We start from the raw sequence: 20598 nt of genomic DNA on the forward strand, positions 1-20598 counted from the left end.
TATCTGGCATACAATCATGGACATACATACAGGTAGTATGTCTTGAAAGGACAACATACATTCGTTGTCCGCCTGATGGGCATGTTGGCACGGATGTTAAAACCCTTAAATTGCAGCTGTTTTGAGAAGTCTCAAACAAAATGAACATGCCTCCACTTCAACCGTTAGTCTTTAGGCACCTCTCGGAGCAACACCGAAATGGCGTTGGTCCCCGTTCATCCTTCCGGGAGAGCGTTTTCCCAACCATCCAGTGCTGCCGCTGACGTAGAAAAAATCGACTTCGAGTTTATGTAGATATTTTCGGACTTTGATTCGTGCATTCTACGGAAGAGGCGTTTATTAAGTTCTTAGTTTCGCTAAGCCACCCTTCCTGCATTCCTGGGCATTCGAATCCAGTATGTAACAGAGTTCTGGAACATCTGCCAAGTGGATAGTGGATATCGTGAAACCCCCAATGTCCTTACCAAGCATGTAGTAAGCAGAATCACGTAAGGTATCCACTCGAGTCTGCAGAATCGGCTTCTGGAAGAAAGTCCTTCACACGACAATATTGGCAAATAATTGACAGATAATCGGGTGGCTTTCACAATGTAGGCAGTGATTCCAATGTGATCACAAAGTATGCCATCAGTGGGAAGGCTATGATGTAGGAGTTATAAGTAATTAACTATAATCTTGATAATCTGTTTAAATATAGCTTTGAACTATGTGTAAGGGCTCTTAACTACTCCTTATAGAATATCGGAATCCACTATCTTTGTCGATGTATGTTGAAAACCCCAGTTAATTTCCATTAATCCTGGTCCCTTTCATACAACAACGCTAACCCTAGTTCGGGTTTACATTGCAGATCGCAGTCATGCAGGATCTGCACTCAGGCTCCTACCTGAAAGAGCCTAGATCCTTTTGCTGTATGCAGTTTGATCATAACAACACTGTCCTCAGTATACAGACTATGATCTCACTGCATCGGCGCTTTGGAATTTTCAATCAGGACTGCTTCCAGTCAGTTTTTGCTTTCTTCTCGTTGTCATTTCTTGTCTTCTCTCTCCGAGTCTTTCTGATCTCTCGTGTTGGAGGTATACGAAAAAGAAGCATAAATAGATGCTTCTTTCCATGTATGAAGAAGATAGACAAAACATTCATTTTACCCTCTACAAAATTGGATTTCTTCATATTCATAGTATTTTTCATATACTACTTTTGTTCTCACATATACATGCTAGGTATACAGAACGCTCTTTCTGTAATCACCAATATATATATATCTGAAGCCCAATGTCTATATGCAGGACTCCCTCTTACACGTTTTTACTATGCCTTTCTCCATTAAGAATTTCGACAATTGTGAAGGCTTGTATCTCACTGATTGAACCAAGACAACTAGTCAGAGCTATACACTAAAAGTGCACGATAGCACTTGACGCCATGCGCGATGGGGTCATTGTCCTGTGTATTGAATTGCACAGGTACATAACCAGTTCCAAAATATAAGAAGCGGCCAAAATAATTCAAGATTTAGCGATTTACAGCGACAAGCATAGAATGTTGACAGTTTCGCAATTTCCGTCTCGAATATGGAGAAAGACGGGGAAGATGAGGGGAGTCAACAAAAGAGTGGGGCCAACCGTTGCATAGGGCAATCCGCGACGCTCAACATCTCCAACACCCCTTGTATCAACCACACTCTTCTCCACGTACAAAATGTCAAGTCCAGCTGCCCGCCTTATACCGGCATCTTCACGCACTCTTCTCCTCACCTTCGACGCGTTCGGCACCCTCTTCCACCCGCGTCTCCCCGTCCCCGAGCAATATGCCGCGACCGCGCATCAATTCGGATTATCGCGCACAGCCGTCACCCCGGACAAACTTGCAACCGCATTCAAGGACACCTTTCGTGCGCAGATGCGTCAATACCCAAACTACGGCCGCGCGGATGTTCTCCGTGGCCAATACGGGGGGGCCGAGGCAGTGGTGGGAGGAGGTGATTAGGGGGAGTTTCGGGCGTGTTTTATCTACAGAGAATGGGGAGACGCGTCCTGAAACACCCAAGGAGCATATTCCTGATGGCATGGTGGAAGCTCTACTAGATCGGTTCGCTGGTGCCGAGGGGTATGCGCTTTATGACGATGTGCTACCCTTCTTCCGCCGAATGCACAAACTGAAGTCCGCGAATAAGTGGTCGTTTGATAGGATAATTGTGGGAGTTGTGTCCAATTCGGATGACCGCGTCCCTGTCGTACTGAAGTCGTTGGGGTTGACTGTTGGTGATATGCGCGCCGACCAGGATCAATCCAGCATGGATCTTCCCGGGTTCGAGGTACGAGGTATGAAAAAAGATGTTGCAGGGGAACAAGACAAAGATCATGCGGACGGCAACTTGGACCTCGATATTGATATGGTCATTACTAGTTATGAGGCGGGCGAAGAGAAACCTCATCGCTTGATCTTTGACGTGGCGAGACGGCAGGCTCTTAAGGTTGCCCGGCCATGGTTGACCAGCAGAACCAAGTTTAAATCTGTGCACGTGGGAGACGATTTCAAGAAGGATTATCAGGGTGCAAGCGATGCAGGCTGGGAGAGCTATTTGATTCCTCGAGATTCTCATGGTGCCGGGGAATTTGAAGCGAAACAATTCCCAGATCTTCTGGGGTTGGCTGATAAATTGGACCTTTTCCCATAGACGCGCCTTTCAACAGACGGCAGATGCACAGTTGAACGTGGTCTACGTCAATCATCGACAAACTATATCGAATCACAAATTAAGGTGACTTCGGAGCTCCCTTGACTCTAGGAAACATATGTTATCTACGCCCTAAACTGGCACAACGACGAAATACAACACTCTCGAGAGATAAGAGTCTGCGCTCTTCATCTTCAGGCCCAGGTCTCAGCATACCGCTTCCTTGCAACACACCGCATATCACCTTCCTCTGCTATCGAAGGTCCCTTGGTAGCAACGAGCTTTTGGTCTGGTCCCTGCAGAACTAAGCTGGCATTTTCCGCTGAGGTTTTTTCACTTCCACCAGCGCCTAAACGCAACCTCGAGGCCAAGCCGCAAACGGGTATTGGCCATACACATCTGCAGGTCTCTGAAGACGCTTCCTTATCGCTTGTTCTTGTCGACACGGCTGGATGAACCTGCCTGTTCCTGTTTCGGCGTATTCACACGTGCCAGCAGAATCTAGTCTATTAATGTCCTGGCAGCCTGAATAAAACTGGGAACGGAACAGCTGTCTGAAGGACCTCGCTCGAGATAGGTTGTCTAGCTTTGGCCTTGTTTTTAGATGGTGTCAATAACTCTCGCAACCCCATTCATCGCGAGCACATAGCAATAGGAAATCATGCATCTCGTGGACCCCGACAAGTAAGAGCGGGCTTGTATAGATCGCAAAAAGATCGTGTATTTAGTTAGCGATTTTTCCGTTTTCTAGAAGGCTTCTTCGTTCTCGGGGTGTCCATTGAAGACAGGATCATATATTCTCTTTCAATGTGCTGCTACTAACGACCAAATTACTTCTAAAATGTGACGATCAAACCGAAAATAGCCAGTCCCATCAAGTTGACCTCGGGAATACCTCAGGGCCGAAATATACTTAACCAATCACATGTCGATGTGCTATGCCCCGTACACCCCGCATATCCCCAACGTTCAGGCGTGGGATCGAACTGCGCAAAAAGCTCCGAACTTTTATTGTGACATCGACCCTCTCCGTGAGATCTTCCTGACACGTTCACGCATGCTGTCAATTGCCACCTAATCTACCACGATCTTAATCTTAAAACTCACCGCGGAAGTCCCACTCTGCTTCGACATTGAAGATGGAAGGTGTCCAAAAGCCACAGGGGTCAGTTGTAATCATTGGAGCTGGTACTCAAGGCAGACGTCTTGCGCACATGGTAAGCGCTCAACCTTGAGAGCATGGACATCCATCTTCGTGTTAACGTGTTGAAGTGGTCAAGCCGAGGCGGCACCGTCCGTCTGGTAGATCTCCAAGAGCAACAGCTCCAAGATGGTCTAAAGTACGTGGAGCAACTTCGTGCGGATGCTACAGACCACGAAGGAGACTGGGGGAGGATCGAGACTTCCCAGCCCGCCTCTTTGCAATCCACACTGAAGGATGCATGGCTCGTTGTCGAGGTACGACTTAACTCTTCACCGATAGGACCAATTGATTAACACGACCTAAACAGTGTGTGCCGGAGAACCTGAAGCTAAAGCGAAAAGTGATCACTGAACTTGATGAGCTTGCACCTGAAAGCACAATCATTGCTTCGAACTCGAGTAGCTACGGAATCTTTGAGATCCTCGAGGGCATGAGCTTGAAAAATAACAAAAGAGTTATGAGCGCGCACTGCTGTAGGTGACTATCCAATCCAGATATAATACTTCGCTAACAGTCTCTGTCAGATTGGCCACCAGAGACGTCCGGTAAGGTCTATTCCACATTATAGCGTTTCCTGTTCGACTTGCTAACTTGCAAGTCAGCAATTGAAATCATGGGTCACAAGGATAGCGATCCTAAGCTGATTGCCCTGGTCCTGGAACAATGTAAAGAACATGGTTTCTCACCTTTCCACGTCAGAGAAAACTCTATCGGCTACATATACAACAGGTGAGGTCCTTTCCTCTCCGTTACTGTGCGATCAGGCTTAACAATATTCAGAATCTGGGCTGCTATCAAGCGCGAGACTCTTCTCACATTGTCTGAAGGTGTTGCCACGCCCAAGGAAATTGATGCCATTTTCAAAGACGTCCTAAAGACGCCTAAGGGCCCCTGTGAACAGATGGATGTTGTCGGCTTGGATGTTGTGTTGGATATTGAGAATCACTACGCCGAGTCTCGGAGTGGTATTCCTACTGAGCCGCGGGACTACCTTCGGAGAACGATTCAAGGCGGAAGTCTGGGTGTCAAGAATGGCCGAGGATTCTATGACTATGGAGATCAGAAGAAATGATTTTTCCATAGTTCATATTTGATTACATTTTGACGGGAGAGGATCATTGACTTAATAGGGGACTCCCTCACATCGCCAACGAATCAGCTCTCCGGTTCGCATGGTACTTCAGCATCATTGGTCTAGTGGTAGAATTCGTCGTTGCCATCGACGAGGCCCGTGTTCGATTCACGGATGATGCACTTCTCTTTTTGGACTTTTTTTGTATGTGGAACCGAGGACCCATTGTAGCTTGCATCGTTGTGGAGCAAGGAAAATAAGATCACTCAAATGTTGGCAATTGCAAAATTCGATGGAGAAATGTGCAGTCTAAATGTTTGATTGAATATGTAGCGGACCATCATGAACAATACGCCTAATGCCCGAAATCCATGTGTGACCTTACTCCGAGAAACCAATCCCATTCCATCATAGCATAGCATAAAAGGCAACTCCGCGTCCACGCAGAAAGACATCACAATTAATCGGGACATCCACTCAGTCCCATTGGCCCTTATCCAACGCACCCAAACCACCACCAGTATGCTTACCCAGCAACTTGGCAATGTTGGATCCCCCACTGCGCTGTTTGATACGAAGCTCCTTCTCACGCTCCCGTTCACGCGCAGCTGTATAAGAGTTGACAGCACCGCCCTTCTTGGGACCCGAAGCTGCAGCCTTGGAGACACGGTTGGAGGCGCTCGAGCTACTGGAAGATGAGGAGCCAGTTGTAACACGACGCAGAAGTTGAGGAGGGCGGAATCCAATAGGCCCCTCTCCACCGCTGCCGCTGTGGAACGCAAGCTTGGAGTTGGCAGAGCCGGAGTTCGTGCCTGTGGCGGAGTTGGAGGATGCTTGTCGGAGGAGGGCAAGGCGGTCGACCACGACTCCGCGCGTGCGGCGTGGGTGGCTGGGTTTGGCGAAGGTATTGTCTGATTGGGGTTGATCGTCATGACCTTGGACTTCTGCGCCGGGGGTGCCTTCGTCTTCTTGGTCGTGTTCTACCTCATCGAGAGAAGCGTCTTCCTGGAATGAGTCGTATTCGGGGGTTTCAGTGAGGAAGGACAACGTTTCACGAATCTCTGCTATTGTAGCTGGTTTCTTCGACATTGCGCTGGCGGTGGTGCGACGGAGGCGAGGCGGCGGACGGTTGGTTGCATCTTCAGCTGATGGTTCGAGAGGACGCTTGCGGTTCTGGCCATCGCTCGCTGCATCGTTCGACTGTTCGCCCGAAGCAGCATCCTGCGATGCTTCTCCCTGAGAGCCGTGGTCTTCTTCCTCCAAGAAGTCGATATTGAAGTCATCATCAACTTCGCGATCCTCAACGGCCTTGAAGAATGCGGCCTTCTTGGGATTCTCGGCAATCTCGCCGATTTTCTCGTCTGCAAGGAGAGCGCGGCGCATCTTTGCGAACTCGCGTTGCTTCTCACGGCGACGTGCTAGGTGCTCATCGTCCGAGTCGTCGAGGTCAAAGTCATCATCCGCATTCTTGCGACGACGTAGGGCTCCAGTGGTGATATCTCTCATCAGCTTGGCGACATCTTTCTCGTCGCGGTTGCGATCGTGAACCCTATAAGAATGTTAGCATATTCTCGTTGTACCAAAACTCTTAACATACGCATTGAGTGCGGCAAGTTGCTTCTCATCGACCACCTCGCCACTGTTATCGTTGATCATTTGGCGATCAATGGCATTTTCTTCGCCGTCACTCTCGTCACTGTTACCTCCAAGGCCTGCATATTCATCTTCGGATTCTTCGGCGGCCTCATCCACAATTTCCTTCACCTTGCTATTATTCTTGTTGTACTGCGGAGCAGGCTTCTTCTTTACAGCCTTATCCTTCTTCATGACATCGAAGGCATTGGCGCTGATCTCAAAGTCACCCTCATTATCATTCTCGTTCACTTGAGGAAGTTCAGTTGCACGTCCTCGCCGCAACATTTTGCGCTTGCGGTCAGCAATGGGCGACTGGGTTTGACCCACAAGGACTGTGTCGACGGTAGACATGGGCGGGGTGCCCCTGAATCTTTTTGCGGGATCGAATGGTGAGAATACAAAGCCCTCATCCTGGGTAGGGTCGGGCAGCTGGGATTGGGAAAACTCCGAGAACGCATATGGCGCAGGCGACTCTGATACTCTGGTCACACTTTGCGCGTAGCCCTCCATAAAGTCTTTGTCCTGGGGCTGGGGCTGGCTGTCTGGGACAAGGACCTCCGATTCTTCCTTTCGAAGTTGAGGAACAGGCTGACCAGGGTCTGGGAGAGAGAATGGTAGAGTGGCAGATTCCGCCTGGGTGCCAGCACCATTGTCATCCAACGTGGAGGCAAATGCCTGGGTAAGACCTAGGGACGTATCGCCTGATGTTCCCATGCCAAGGAAGTTTGGTCGTTCGGCGGACTGCGGGGCATGACTCGAGCCTCTCACAGGCGTTGAAGGTGGTTGTGGTTGGTCTTCGTCTTCGTTATCGCTAACCACTCGAGTTCGTCGCCTCCGTCTCGGAGCAGGCACCTCGTTCTCTGCATCTGAGGGTGCGGCCTCGGCCTCGCTCTCGTCGTCAGCCGAATCATCGTCTTCGTCAGCCTCATGCTCAACAAAATCCCCGCCGCCGTTGACGCGCTCGTGTTCTTCTTCTTCGTCTTCTTCATCATCTCCTTCAGCGTCGCGCTCCTGATCAGAGCCGGAGAGCTCGTAATCATCATCCTCTTCTTCGTCATCGTCACCGTTGGCCTTCTTTCCAGCAGCTTTCTCCAGTCGGCGAATTTCGTCTGCCTCTTTGCGTGCTTTGTCAACAAGATTTTCCATGTCATCCTCCATCGCTGCACGCTCCTCAGCTGTTTCAATGACGACTCCCTTAGCCCTGAGCTCTTCAATCCGCTCCCGGCGCTCCTTAGCCGCTTGCTGCCGGGCCCGCCATAATAGATTTGCGGAAAGCTCAGCGGAGTTCATTGAAGCCATTTTTCGGGTAGGAGACGTCAGGTGTGCCAATGCCTTGAGCTTGGTCATAGACGGGTCTTCATGCGACTGTCTCGTAGGCAGATTTTCGAACGCTGCAATACGACGGCACTTGCCAGGGGATGTTACCACCTCAAGATCGCTATCGGAATCGTCAGAGTCCTTCTGATGTGCAGCAACGTCTTGCCTGGAAAGAAGCACGCGGATAGGTGGTTGCGTCAGCGGGCGTGAGACTCTCTTCGATTTGCCACCTTCGGATTTGGGCTCAGGTATAGAGAGCGAGACATCTTGGACTGCAGTCTCCTTGGACAATGCAGGATGCTGGTTTGGCGCCAGGAGGTCTTTCGGGGCAGGCAAATCTTCAGTGTCCGCATCCATATCCACATCAGCTGCTTGAACTTGGGCATTCTCAAAATCCGCGCTCGCCTTGCTGGGATCCAAATGGCCGAGAACCGGAGAGGTATGCGGAGTATCTTTGGTTTTGGCGCGTTCTCCATCAGAGGAGTTTTGCGACCCGACCGCTGACGATGAATTTGCCGCGAGCTGCTCGACCGGGGGATCAGGTTGCATGAAGTTAAATTTGGCGAATAGGCTTTCCTTGGTGATCTTCTTTTTTGTCTTGGCCTGGTGAGCTAGCTGCATGTTACGGCTCATTCGCTGAGTCTCCTGCCTCATCTCATCCAGTGCTTTCTTGCTGGCTTTCCGGGGCTGACGAGCCTTTTGGGAGAGCTTGCTTGCAGTACTCGGATCATCAGCACCGCTTTCCTCGCCCGAGTTTACCTGCGAGCTCAGTTGCTCCATCTGGACCCTTCGGATGGCCTTCTTCCTTTCGGCCTCGGCTTTCTCTCGCTCCTCGCGTTCCTTACGTTTTTGAGCGACAAGAGACAGGAAACGGGCGTTTCCTTTGGGCTTCGTTTCGGCAGCATTTTCGGTATCTTCGTTGTTTGGGTCGTCAAGCGGTTCGCTCGGAGAGGATACAAAGAGAGGAGAGTCGGCCCTTGCACGGGGAGGGGTTTGGCTTGTTCTGTTGTTGGACCTGGGGGAGTTGGTTGTGGACTTATGCTTTCTCCTCGGGCCAGCCGTAGGTAGATCGTCATCATCGCTAGATTCACCGATGGGTGTGGGCTGTGATTCTGTCCGCTGGGGTTTCCCGCCCTGTTCTTTCTCTGATCGGAAGGCCTTTGACACGCGGGAAAATGCTGATTTTTCATCCTCGGGTTCAGCTGGTCCAGAATTACCCTGTAGACGTGCAGCCATACGGCCCTTTGGTCGGAAAACTTCATCTGCGCTGTCTGAGTTGTCTTCTGAGTCGTGCAATGGGCGATTCTCGCGTGCATCAGCAGCCGGCACTCCACCACGCCCTAGATCAAGCTTCGAGACAGCAGCTGTTGACTTGGCAATTTGAGTGTCATCCTCCGAATCGCTGTCGAATTGCGCCATCATGGATTTGATCTTCTGGCCGGGCGTAATAATGTTCGGCGAATCGCCCGCAGGCGACGCGGAACGCGTCGATCGCGGTGTGGATGGTGAGGACATGTCGTGACTATTATGGTGACTTATGGTGGATTTTAGGAAGTAATTCTCATGACGATATCAGTCAGTACCTGCAGGCGAGCTTTGAGACTTTCAAAGTCCTGAAGAAGGTGGAGTGGACGCCGGGTTCAAGGGCGCATAGTCTGAACGCGATGCGCGTTCCTCGCGTTGCTAGGCCATACACGTGACCTTATCTTATCACTTGATTTCTCTCAGGACTTTAATTGGCTTCATTGTTACAGGCAACTCTCGAGATAAGTCCAGTAAACCGCCGTTATAATGGACTAATCGGAACATAGCAGTTATTGAATCCAAGTCCCATACCATATAAATCTGGTTTGGAAACCACGGGCGTGGTGACCAGGTCATCACCCTGTCTACATATACAGAGGCATATTGTAATAGCAAGTATATTTTCTCTTTTTAATCTTTTTTTGTGGGGTTTGTATGATTATTTTGGAAATATCTCTTCCGATAGATAAATGCTGCGGTGCTAACATCGGAGTATTGCTCATGCTGCATTCCGGAAATTTCATAATACGAGCTTGATGCTATTTTCTGAACAAACGCCAGATCACCCACGGACTCCTCAAATATCGCCTAGGAAAAAAACAGAAGCAAAAGATACAATCACAATGCGGGCAAGCCTTGAGCCAACCACCACAACGGTTCCTTGAGAAATGTAACTTGTTCGGGGAATCGTGGAATCTCAGAATCAAAGAACTTCCTCACAGGTAGTAAATCGGTTCATCGAACCGAACCACTGGACTGAAGCGTAGGGAAAAAAGAACATTATTAAATGAGACTAAATCTCGATGTCGATGTCCATATCCAGGGCCGCAATGTTCTCATCGTCAGTATTGCGATAACTTATCATGAAGCCATTCTTGGGCTTTTTTGGAGTGACGCGAGAGCCCGGAGTTGCCTTTTGTGCGGGACTGCCATTGGATTTCGCAGGGGTATCTTTCTGGCTGTCCACAGAAGCGGCCTCGGCGGCAGCGGCTTTGTGTACTCCGTTGACATCGTGGTGAGTTTTGGCCACTGTTCGCACACGCATGAAGGGGTTTGGGGCAGCCTCTCCGCGTGCCACAGCTTGGGCTGCCTTCTTAGCGGCCTTTCTCTCCTCGAGCTGGGCACGGCGACCGTTCTCGATGTTAAGCTTTTGGTTGCGAAGGTTGATCTGGTGGACTCGTTCGGCTTCCGATAGACCCTTGTCGGCCTCTTTCTTGACGAGGCTTGTTCCCCAGGACAGGGCCGGAGTAGCCAGTTTCTGCAGTTCCGCCTCGATCTTCTCGGCCTCCTCAACGTTTCCGTTGGCTTTGGCGAATTCCAGATTTCTTTCGAGTTCTAGGCGATTAAGCACGTTCTTCTTCTCGTCGAAAGCACCCTGGCGACGGAGCTTCTCGTTCAACTCCTCCCGAGTGAATGTGTGGTTGAGAAGACGGTTAATATCGGCGACCTTCGATTCAACCTTGCTCTTTGTAGCCATCTTGCAATCCTCAACAGCGAGGGTCTGAACATAACGGCGGTACTCGGCCTAGTCGACTGTTAGTTGTGTCCCAAGATCCAAGGAGAAGGAACAAACCTCAGTAAGTGGAGAGTTCGAGAAAGTGACGAACGGGAAGTCTCTGACAGCCTTTCCATGTGCCAACTTGACATACTGATCCGTGACAAATGAGCGACCGTTTTCGCCCTCCAAGGCGTATGGCTTGCCCTGAGAAATTCCTAGAGAAACGTCAGTGCGCGTAAATGAGAAAAGCGGCATAATTCCTTACCAGTAATCAAACCTAGGCGATATTCATTCTGGCCAGTTTCGGGGTGTGGACCAATACTCAGCCGAGCGTAGCAGCCAATCATAGCATTCTCGAATCCGGGGTAGAAGCAGACTTTGGCAAAGTTATTACGTCCAATTTGAGCGCGTCGAATTTCACGAAGCTCAGCGGGTGGGTCATCCTTGGGAATGGAAGGAGCACGGCCAACGCGGTCATCCAATTCAAGATCACTCTCAGCATCAGCATCTTCCTCAGAAATATCTGATCCCACGGAGCGCGAACGGCGACGCGATTTTGTAGGGTCTCGGCGACGGAGTTCATCCCGCTTGCCCTTTTGCTCGCGCTGGCGCTTGTAGGCTTCGATGGCTCCGGACGTTTCTCCGACTTTGCGGCCACCAAGAGTGGTCTTCTGGCGTGAGCTCTTGCGCTGGTTATCATCCAAGCCGGCGGACCCTGCCTTTCGCTTGGCTTTCTTGGCCGCGCGCGCTTCCTCGCGCGATCGAGATGCTAGAAGGCGACGCAGAGCTAGATCCTGGTTGTGGCGATCGACTTGCTGGGCACGTTCGGACAGGGTTTCCTCGCGCTGGATCTCAGGCATAGCCATAATGTCCTTTTTGTCCTGGGCCGAGTAGTACAATTTCTCGTATGGGAAAATGGGGCGATCCTCGTCATTGTCGTCGGAGTTGTCGGCCTCTGACTCGGACTCGGACATGGGGGCAGACTGAAGTGAGTGACGAGAGCCATCGTCAGAGCTGTATAGATTGCCAGGTCAGTAAGGCCCCTCGTTATCAGAATAGAGGGGCAGTCCTCACATTTCACCCTCCGATTCATCTTTCACAGGCTTGCGGGATCGGCGGCTGACCGGTTTGGCAGTTCCTTTGCGACCCATGGCTGCAGGTGAGGTATCTCGCTCTTGGACGTGTGAAGAGGAAGAGTGTGCTGGTGATTTGGGGGGTGGTGAAGTTTCCTCCTCAGAGTCACCCGCCAAAGCGAGCAGCTCAGCATCCAAATCGTCCGCCATTGTGAATATCTCTCAATACAGTTATACCGTCAATAGTACTCAATAAGCAGACAGCCTATTGATATATAGGCATTCAACAGCCCTCGAACAATAGAAGTATTCACGCTCCTATGGACTTCTTCTCTCCTTTACAGGAGTTATTCCAAAAATGGAGAAGTAGGCAAGACTTGCAAAAAGTGGCCAAAAACGTCTGTGCTGAATGAAGTAATGTCCCAAGTCCAACAAACACTCTATACACGGGACGAAGAGAGGAGGTAATGGAGGGTATCGTAAAAAACGTGAAGATGGTCGTCGCAAGTTGGCCTTAGCCGTCAACTTTCATGACGTTCAATGCCAAGCCGAAAGTAAGCGCGCGGCAGCGCAAAGGCGGTCTAAGCGACCAATACGCGACCTCTGAGCTTTGTCCCTTGAATTGGCTTCATTTGTAGTCCAAGTTAATTTCTCCATGTTGTCTTCACCTATTCTGCGCAGATGCGCCTTGACACATTGCCGTCATTCTGCTCCAGCAGCAACACCTATTTTTCTCGATTTCCTCGCTCCGTCAACATTTAAGCATGGCCAATGTCGGCAGGCTTCAACAACCGCCGGAACTCCCGGTGGCTCCAAACCTCTATATGTTCTCAGCAAAGAGCAACGGGAATTCATGGACAGCGCTTTGCGAGTGAATCAAGCTGGTGAAATTGCCGCGACGCTGATCTACAAAGCCCAGACGCCTCAGATTGTCCGATCATATCCCCACCTCCGACCCTTGATGAAACACATGTACGACCAGGAAGCTGGGCACCTCAAGACCTTCAATCACCTCATCGCCAAGCATCAGATTCGACCGACCGCTATGTCTCCGGCATGGGAGGTAGCTGCCACCTTTCTGGGTTGGTCGACTGCGGCACTGGGTCGCGAAGCTGCAATGGCGTGCACCGAAGCCGTGGAGACGGAAATTGGATCACACTACAACGATCAAGTAAGAGAGATTCTGTCTTGGGAGGCGGACGCCGAGAGACGGGGGGAGGAGCTGGACGAGGAACTCAAAGAAATGTTGGCCACATTCCGGAGAATTCGCGACGAGGAATTAGAACATCTCGACCATGCCGTAGCCAACGACTCAAAGGAGGCGAAGCCCTACGATCCACTCGTGGATGTCATTCGTTTTGGATGCAGGGCTGCTATCAAGATCAGTGAAAAAGTCTGATTGGCAATTTGGTGGGAACGCATGTGCCGGGTCTGCGCCGCCATTTATATATTCCGTTCCCATCCACGGACTCCATGTACTATACCGACTACCCATGTCGACATTGCTAGCTATGTTTTAACATTGTATATTCTAATTTTGGAGTTATGTGCCCGATCCAATCTATCGCTCCCACAGGGTATCAATAAAACAACCGCCCTCTCTAGGCTCATGGTCTCTGACTCTTATCCCGGTGTGTGGCCAGCACTGCTCACTCAGAGTCGCTGCGGTTTTGCTCCAAGTATTCCATGAAGTTTTGGGAGAATCTCGTGACCTGCTGGTAGACCTCCTCGAAGCCATTGGCACCGCCATAGTAAGGATCCTTCACCACCTCACCGCCGCCGACGCGCTCGTGCAGTTTTCCACCCTTACCGAAATCGCCAAACAAGCGCACCTCAGCAACCTTCGCCTCAGCCCCGTATGCACCGATCGCAGCATCTACGTGCGACCGCGTACTCTTCGAGCTCGGCTTGGTGTCGGTCTTCCGCTTCAGCGTCGCAATGACCGAGTCTCGCACATCCTCCAGGTCGCGGAGATTGGATTTATCCATAGCGAGCAGGTAGTCGAAGGTGAGGAAGTCTTCCCTTGTCACTTTGCGAGCAGCGTGGTCATAGCCAGTGATTTTGTGGCGGCGGAGGGTGGACATGGTGCGGGAGTCGGGCGGTTCGAGGCTGTGGTAGGCGGCTGTGCCAGCGGAGTCGATCTCGCCGATGGAAGGGTGGGTAGCGGCGAGGTTGCGGAACACTCCTTCGGCCATCGGGGAACGACCTAGATAGGATTAGTATCCGTAATGGCGGGGAGAACTAAGCATGATGACGAACAGATGTTTCCCAGGCAGACAAATAGCACGCTGGTGGGGTGCTCATTCGTGTTGGAAGTCATGGTGGGGTAGGGAACACCAAGGAATCTTAGTGTTTTTGAGTGTTCAGGATATGCAGAGCTAGGATGTAAGTGAAAAAGTATACAAGGAAAATCCTGGGTTGGGTTTGAGGGTGCAAGGCGGGGTTTATCGATAGGCCCTAAGTTGGGGTCTCCACCCGCCCTGAATAGATATCTTCAATGTCGACTTGCATTAGTTACGGGTACGTCGCTACATATGTCGTACATCCGAGAGAAAGCAGGAACACAGCAAGAACTAAAAGAGGTGCAGATCAATGCGCAGATCCAGGTATTGAAGCCGCGGGTAGATCACTTATAGTAGGAACAGGCAACTGCTTTTTATTTTTTAGTAAGAGACAGTGTGACCTCCAATGACCTCAGATGCTAAAAAAAGAAATGGAAGAGAATCGGCCACTCAGAGAAAAGAGGAAAAAAGGAAAAAGAAAAAAAAAAAAAAAAAGAAAAAAAGGAAAAGATGGTTGAGCCACAGATGACAAGCCCATGTGGCTGAGTGCCCAAGTCACGTTGGCCCAGTAACAGATCAACACACTCCAACAAGTGGAGTTTCTCCCTTCAACCCACGGCTCAATGGTTTCAGGACTTCCAGGGTTCTGTGGTTACTGAAATATCATTGGAGACTTTTTACTCCGAACTGAAGAATCTTTCTCTTTTTTCTATTGTTCCCCTGCATCTTCTATACAACGGCCTAATCAGCGGAAGATATCCAGTAACCCCACAAGGCAGTGCGGAGCTGCACAGACACTTCTGATTCGCCCCATACCGTCATCGTTGCTGGGAAAGGCGTCGTAAACAGAGGGGGCTCAAGTTTGATTCCACATTTTTTTGATTGCTGTTCTTCTTCACCTCGTTGTGTGACAATCCATAATCCCATATACCCTTTCGCCTTGTATCAAATTTCGCTTGCGATCCTCCTTCATATCTGAAACGCCGAGAATCGTCAGTCGGACTAGTGATCGCTCCCGCTGACGCTTAATATTCCACCCGGCGCTCCTGGCGCAATCTCCAACTACCCCCTGCTACAACTTGGGGCGGAATAATTTCGCTGAACACGATCCTAAGGCTCCTACATTATGGCCTACAATCGTGTGGATGCCGGTCAGTGCTTCTCTTGGCCTTATTGCGGCCCTCCCTTCCTCTCTTTCTCTTTCTTTTAATGTTGCTCGCGCATCTCCCCCACTCTGAAACTCCCCGAAATCAGTGCTGGTCATTGATTTAATGGTCTCAATACGATCCGCGCCGTCGAGTTGTTGCCATTCGAGCATTCATTGAGGAATCTCCGACGTCTCAAAACTAACAATGTCGCGAACAGATCCATTCGGGGACGACCATACCTCGCCCATGTTGAATCCCTCCCATCTTACTGGATACAGCAATCGCACTCCTTCCCCTGGGCGACCACTGGAACATGGCTACCAGCTCTCCGACAACCCATATGGACCCCAGCCGCATCTCCCCATGCCATCCAGTGATCGCTTGGCCGACCAACCTACTGTGAGTATTACGAGATAAGAGCGAAATGTCCTGCGAATCGGAACTGACAATATGCCCTGAAAACAGTATTCGGTCGAACACGTCGATCACTCTTATGGCCATCATGACGCATACGACGCACACCGTCCCTACCCTGGTCACGAGTATTCGATTGACCCTGAAGCCCATCACGACGCCTACTATACCCAACCCTACCAGCCTACACTCACTCCACATGATGATTACGACCTAGGTCAGTACCCGGAGGGAGGACACACCCCCTTTGAAGTTGACCAGCCCATGCTGCAAACGGGCGAAAACCCCTTCGGGCCGGACCCGTATACTGAGTTCACGGATGAACCGCGCCCGACGCCCAGCCCAGCGCCTATTCGCCGTTGGAAGACAGTGAAAGAAGTTCAACTTTTCAACGGCAACCTCGTCCTCGATTGCCCCATCGCGCCGAGACTGCTCAGCCAAGTACCCCACGCAGAACCACCAGGTCGCGATGAATTCACACACATGCGATATTCGGCAGCGACCTGCGATCCGGCTGATTTCTTCGAAGAGCGGTTTACCCTCCGTCAGAAGCTTTTCGCAAAGCCTCGCAACACCGAACTCTTTATCGCTGTAACCATGTACAATGAAGATGACTTCCTCTTCGCGCGCACCATGTCTGGTGTGTTCAAGAACATCGATCACATGTGTTCGCGCACCAGCAGCAAGACGTGGGGCAAGGATTCGTGGAAGAAGATTGTAGTCTGTATTATTAGCGACGGTCGTGCTAAGATCAACGCTCGGACACGTGCTGTGCTGGCGGGTTTGGGTGTTTACCAGGACGGAATTGCGAAGCAGCAAGTCAACGGCAAGGATGTCACGGCGCATATCTACGAATACACCACTCAAATTGGATTGGAGGTGAAGGGCACTCAAGTGCATCTCAAGCCTCGATCTGGGCCTCCTGTGCAGCTGATTTTCTGTTTGAAAGAGAAGAATCAGAAGAAAATCAATTCTCATAGATGGTTCTTCCAAGCCTTCGGTCGTGTGTTGGATCCCAACATCTGTGTCCTCTTGGACGCGGGTACCAAACCTGGCAGGGACTCGATCTATCACCTCTGGAAGGCCTTCGATGTCGAGCCCATGTGCGGTGGTGCATGTGGTGAGATCAAGGTTATGTTGTCCCACGGCAAGAAACTGTTGAACCCGCTCGTGGCTGGTCAAAACTTCGAGTATAAGCTGAGCAACATTCTCGATAAACCGCTTGAGTCTTCATTCGGTTTCATTACTGTGCTGCCTGGTGCGTTCTCCGCCTACCGTTATGTCGCACTCCAAAACGACAAGAACGGTCAAGGTCCGCTAGAGCGGTACTTCCTAGGTGAAAAGATGCACGGTGCCAATGCCGGTATATTCACAGCCAACATGTATTTGGCTGAGGATCGAATCCTATGTTTCGAGATTGTTTCCAAGCGGAAGTGCCGATGGCTCCTTCAGTACGTTAAGTCGTCGACTGGTGAAACCGATGTGCCTGATCAGATGGCCGAGTTCATTCTCCAGCGTCGTCGTTGGCTGAATGGCAGTTTCTTTGCTGCAGTTTACGCCATTACCCACTTCTACCAGATCTTCCGCAGCGACCACACCTTCATTCGCAAGTTCATGTTGATGATTGAATTCGTCTATCAGACAATTGCGATGATTTTCGCGTGGTTCGGAATTGTACGACTCTCCCCCATCCACCGTTCTGTTTTATCTATGCTAACGCCTTGCGCAGGGTAACTTCTTCTTGGTTTTCCACATCTTGACGACATACTTGGGCGCAGATGATCTACTGGGTACCGCTGGTAAGGTTTTAGGCATCGTCTTTGAATGGCTATACCTGGCAACTCTCGTTACCTGCTTCGTTTTGGCCCTCGGTAATCGACCCGGCGGATCCAATAAGTTCTACATGACTATGGTGTATTTCTGGATCGTGATCATGATATACCTTGCATTCGCTGCCATCTTCGTCACGGTCAAATCAATCCAAAAACAGGTGGACTCGAACAGCTTTACGGCCAGCCAACTAATCACCAATGACACGTTCTTCTCAATCATCGTCTCCCTTGGATCGACCTATGTCATGTGGTTCCTCGCCTCCTTCATCTTCCTGGATCCATGGCACATGTTCACATGCGTAAGTAATCCAGTGCATCTAATTTTGCCGAGTCCTCTAACACCCCCCAGTTCATTCAATACATATTGCTCACGCCAACCTACATCAACGTCCTCAACATCTACGCCTTCTGCAACACCCACGATATCACATGGGGTACGAAGGGAGATGACAAGGCCGAGAAACTGCCCTCCGCGCACCTGAAACCCGGTGGCAAGGTCGACGTCAACATCCCGCAAGACGACGGTGATCTGAACGCGCAGTACGAGGCGGAACTTGAGAAGTTCGCCATGAAGCCCCCCAAGGAGATCACCGTTGTCCCCGAGGAAGAAAAGCAAGCCGACTACTACAAGGGATTCCGCAGTGCTGTCGTGCTGGCCTGGGTATTCTGCAACTTTGCTCTTGGAGCCGTTGTCCTGAGCGCTGCCGGGTTAGAAACTTTCAACGACTCATCCAAAACCAGTGCTGAAGATGAGGAGACCAAACGCTCCATGATCTACATGAAGGTTGTTCTGTGGAGCGTTGCTGGTTTGTCGATATTCAAGTTTGTCGGTGCGATGTGGTATTTGGTTGTTCGTATGGTGAGTTAACTTTCCTGCGCTAAGGCTGGCGATAGCGTACTAATATTCGTATTACAGTTCCGCGGCGTTTGATTCAATGAATTTTAAGCATGACGATTGTTTTGACGCCGTGCAATGCTATGTTTTCATATATCCCTTTGATTTTGTCTGGATTTGGATTGGGTTACAATACCACGGCGGGCCCGGTCTGGTACGCAAATGGAAATGGAAATATAATGTACTTGATGACTTCCCGGCGATATGCTTTTCATTTGATATGCGGAATGATATGATATCGTGATTCACTGGGTTTGGTCTTTTCTTTTTATTCTTCGATTCGGTGCATCCTTTGCATGTCTGCCTTTGCATTTGTATACTTGGGCTCATGGTCTTAGTGTTTTTTATAGTTGGGAATCTGTGTACTCTATCTGCAAATATGGAGGAGTATTGATTATTCCACAGACTTTTGTCTCTTAAAAAGGCAGTGTGCGTGTAGATGAATCTCAGATATCACACGATCTGGGCAGAGTCAAGGTTCAGTTATGCGAGGTTTCAAGCACTGAGTATCAAAGGCTATACATAGAAAACGCCCTTTCACGAATTATGCCTTTCTTGGCCCTTTTCTGATGCCTACCCAGAAGACTGGGAAGGGGCAGAAAATGTCTATATAACCAGACTACTAAAATTACTAGTGGGGAAGACTACCTGAGAAGGCCTACTACAGCCGTATACGCGACTATTCTTGTAGTGAATACTTACTTCTATTAGGGACCAAATTTCCACATCGCTCCATAAAGTCTCTAGCGTGCACCGAATATACTAACACCTATAATCCAGCACCAACTCCCTAATCCAAATCAATCCAAATCCAATCAACTTCAAGAAGCCTGGTCCTTAGAATGCACACATAACGCAATCCCACCAAGCACAAGCCCCATCCCCAACCACGTCTCCTTCGCAATCACCTTGCGATCAACATACCACTCCCCAAGAACAGTAAACAAAAACGCACTGGAATTCGCAAGCGGCACAGTCAAAGAGAGTTCTACAGCAATTAGTTAGCCTCCACATCTCAGACCACAATATCATAAACCAAGAAAGCCAAGAAATGCCACCTACCATGCTTCCCAACAAGCAAAAAGAACCAAATACTCCCCGTCAGATTGATAACCAAGGGAACCGAATACGCAGGCGTCCGAAGCAGATTCACAATCGTCCAGAAAACAGAAACAACCTTCGTCCGCAGCCACGACTGCTTCACAGGCGCCCCACGTCTCCACGCCGGCGTGGGTAGATCGTCTTGGTCCTCATCTGCGGCTTCCCTATCTCCCTCGGTATCCCGACTCGAACCAGTCGGTCCAGTAATCCCGCTATCCAGGCCCGTATCTGCATCTGCGGTCTTCGGTTTCCGGGTCAGATCGCTGCGACTCGTACTCCGTCTCCGCACACCATCTTCTTCCCGAGAGAGCAATTCCTGTTCTTCGCCCGCATCTGTAAAGCCGGTTTGCGGTGAAGAATCTTGTGAGCGCCCTCTTCTAAGTCCTGGCGAGTCTGATTCGTTTGCTTGTTTCTCTTGGCGGGCGTTGAAGTCTGCTGCTGCGCGGCGGATAAAGGGGGTTGTGAAGCCCCATGCGACGCCGACGAGTAGGAAGGAGAGTACGTAGTTGAAGACGGAGGGCGCGGGTTCGGCGGGGATTCCGGCGTCGGGGTCCATGTTTCTATTTGGGATATGGGAGGCTGTTGGACGATTGGTTGGTTCGGTACGCGGTGTCGCTGCGGCCCTGACGTTGCGCCGATGGGCCCGTGGTCTGTGCGTTGATAAGGTTGCATTGGTCGATCCCCGGATCTATAAAAAGCATACAAGGGTTGGAATGCTTTATATTATTGACAGACCAAGGATTTCAACGACTTGGGATAAGAGGGACGGTGAGAGAAACAGTGGGGGAGGTATTGCATATTCTACATCTATGCCAGGCGCACTTGCAGGTCAGTTGTACATGTATTTGGGGAGGAACTATGGACATACTATGGGAAAGTGATCCAAGCCACACAGGAAAAAATTCATCCACAGTAACTTG

The 20598-nt window shown here is 50.3% G+C and overlaps 8 protein-coding genes across 8 annotated transcripts; 4 read left to right on the forward strand and 4 right to left on the reverse strand.

Moving 5' to 3' along the window:
• Nucleotides 1-1704: 1704 nt before the first annotated feature.
• Nucleotides 1705-2683, forward strand: N7489_002569 (uncharacterized protein; the record flags this gene model as incomplete). The annotated part of the gene is made up of 2 exons (XM_056708324.1): nt 1705-1984; nt 2022-2683. 2 exons carry the CDS (start codon nt 1705-1707, stop codon nt 2681-2683), a joined length of 942 nt encoding a protein of 313 aa, XP_056572626.1.
• Nucleotides 2684-3822: 1139 nt separating this feature from the next.
• On the forward strand, nt 3823-4959 carry N7489_002570 (3-hydroxyacyl-CoA dehydrogenase family protein; the record flags this gene model as incomplete). Its single annotated transcript, XM_056708325.1, has 6 exons — nt 3823-3900; nt 3956-4141; nt 4195-4360; nt 4412-4432; nt 4490-4616; nt 4668-4959. The coding sequence occupies 6 exons, from the start codon at nt 3823-3825 to the stop codon at nt 4957-4959; spliced, it is 870 nt and encodes a 289-aa protein (XP_056572627.1).
• Nucleotides 4960-5436: 477 nt separating this feature from the next.
• Nucleotides 5437-9426, reverse strand: N7489_002571 (uncharacterized protein; the record flags this gene model as incomplete). Its single annotated transcript, XM_056708326.1, has 2 exons — nt 5437-6508; nt 6557-9426. 2 exons carry the CDS (start codon nt 9424-9426, stop codon nt 5437-5439), a joined length of 3942 nt encoding a protein of 1313 aa, XP_056572628.1.
• An 802-nt stretch (nt 9427-10228) lies between these two features.
• On the reverse strand, nt 10229-12216 carry N7489_002572 (RNA polymerase-associated protein; the record flags this gene model as incomplete). The annotated part of the gene is made up of 4 exons (XM_056708327.1): nt 10229-10960; nt 11009-11148; nt 11199-11947; nt 12008-12216. 4 exons carry the CDS (start codon nt 12214-12216, stop codon nt 10229-10231), a joined length of 1830 nt encoding a protein of 609 aa, XP_056572629.1.
• A 445-nt stretch (nt 12217-12661) lies between these two features.
• N7489_002573 (demethoxyubiquinone hydroxylase family protein) lies at nt 12662-13405 on the forward strand (the record flags this gene model as incomplete). Its single annotated transcript, XM_056708328.1, has 1 exon — nt 12662-13405. The coding sequence occupies one exon, from the start codon at nt 12662-12664 to the stop codon at nt 13403-13405; it is 744 nt and encodes a 247-aa protein (XP_056572630.1).
• Nucleotides 13406-13655: 250 nt separating this feature from the next.
• On the reverse strand, nt 13656-14326 carry ltpA (tyrosine protein phosphatase LTP1; the record flags this gene model as incomplete). The annotated part of the gene is made up of 2 exons (XM_056708329.1): nt 13656-14212; nt 14266-14326. The coding sequence occupies 2 exons, from the start codon at nt 14324-14326 to the stop codon at nt 13656-13658; spliced, it is 618 nt and encodes a 205-aa protein (XP_056572631.1).
• A 1314-nt stretch (nt 14327-15640) lies between these two features.
• chsA (chitin synthase I) lies at nt 15641-18613 on the forward strand (the record flags this gene model as incomplete). The annotated part of the gene is made up of 5 exons (XM_056708330.1): nt 15641-15835; nt 15902-17524; nt 17580-17981; nt 18032-18541; nt 18599-18613. 5 exons carry the CDS (start codon nt 15641-15643, stop codon nt 18611-18613), a joined length of 2745 nt encoding a protein of 914 aa, XP_056572632.1.
• A 785-nt stretch (nt 18614-19398) lies between these two features.
• Nucleotides 19399-20234, reverse strand: N7489_002576 (uncharacterized protein; the record flags this gene model as incomplete). The annotated part of the gene is made up of 2 exons (XM_056708331.1): nt 19399-19565; nt 19640-20234. 2 exons carry the CDS (start codon nt 20232-20234, stop codon nt 19399-19401), a joined length of 762 nt encoding a protein of 253 aa, XP_056572633.1.
• Nucleotides 20235-20598: the final 364 nt, after the last annotated feature.

Source organism: Penicillium chrysogenum, assembly GCF_028827035.1.
Source record: "Penicillium chrysogenum strain IBT 35668 chromosome Unknown utg000001l_segment0_segment0, whole genome shotgun sequence".
NCBI classification, from domain to species: domain Eukaryota; kingdom Fungi; phylum Ascomycota; class Eurotiomycetes; order Eurotiales; family Aspergillaceae; genus Penicillium; species Penicillium chrysogenum.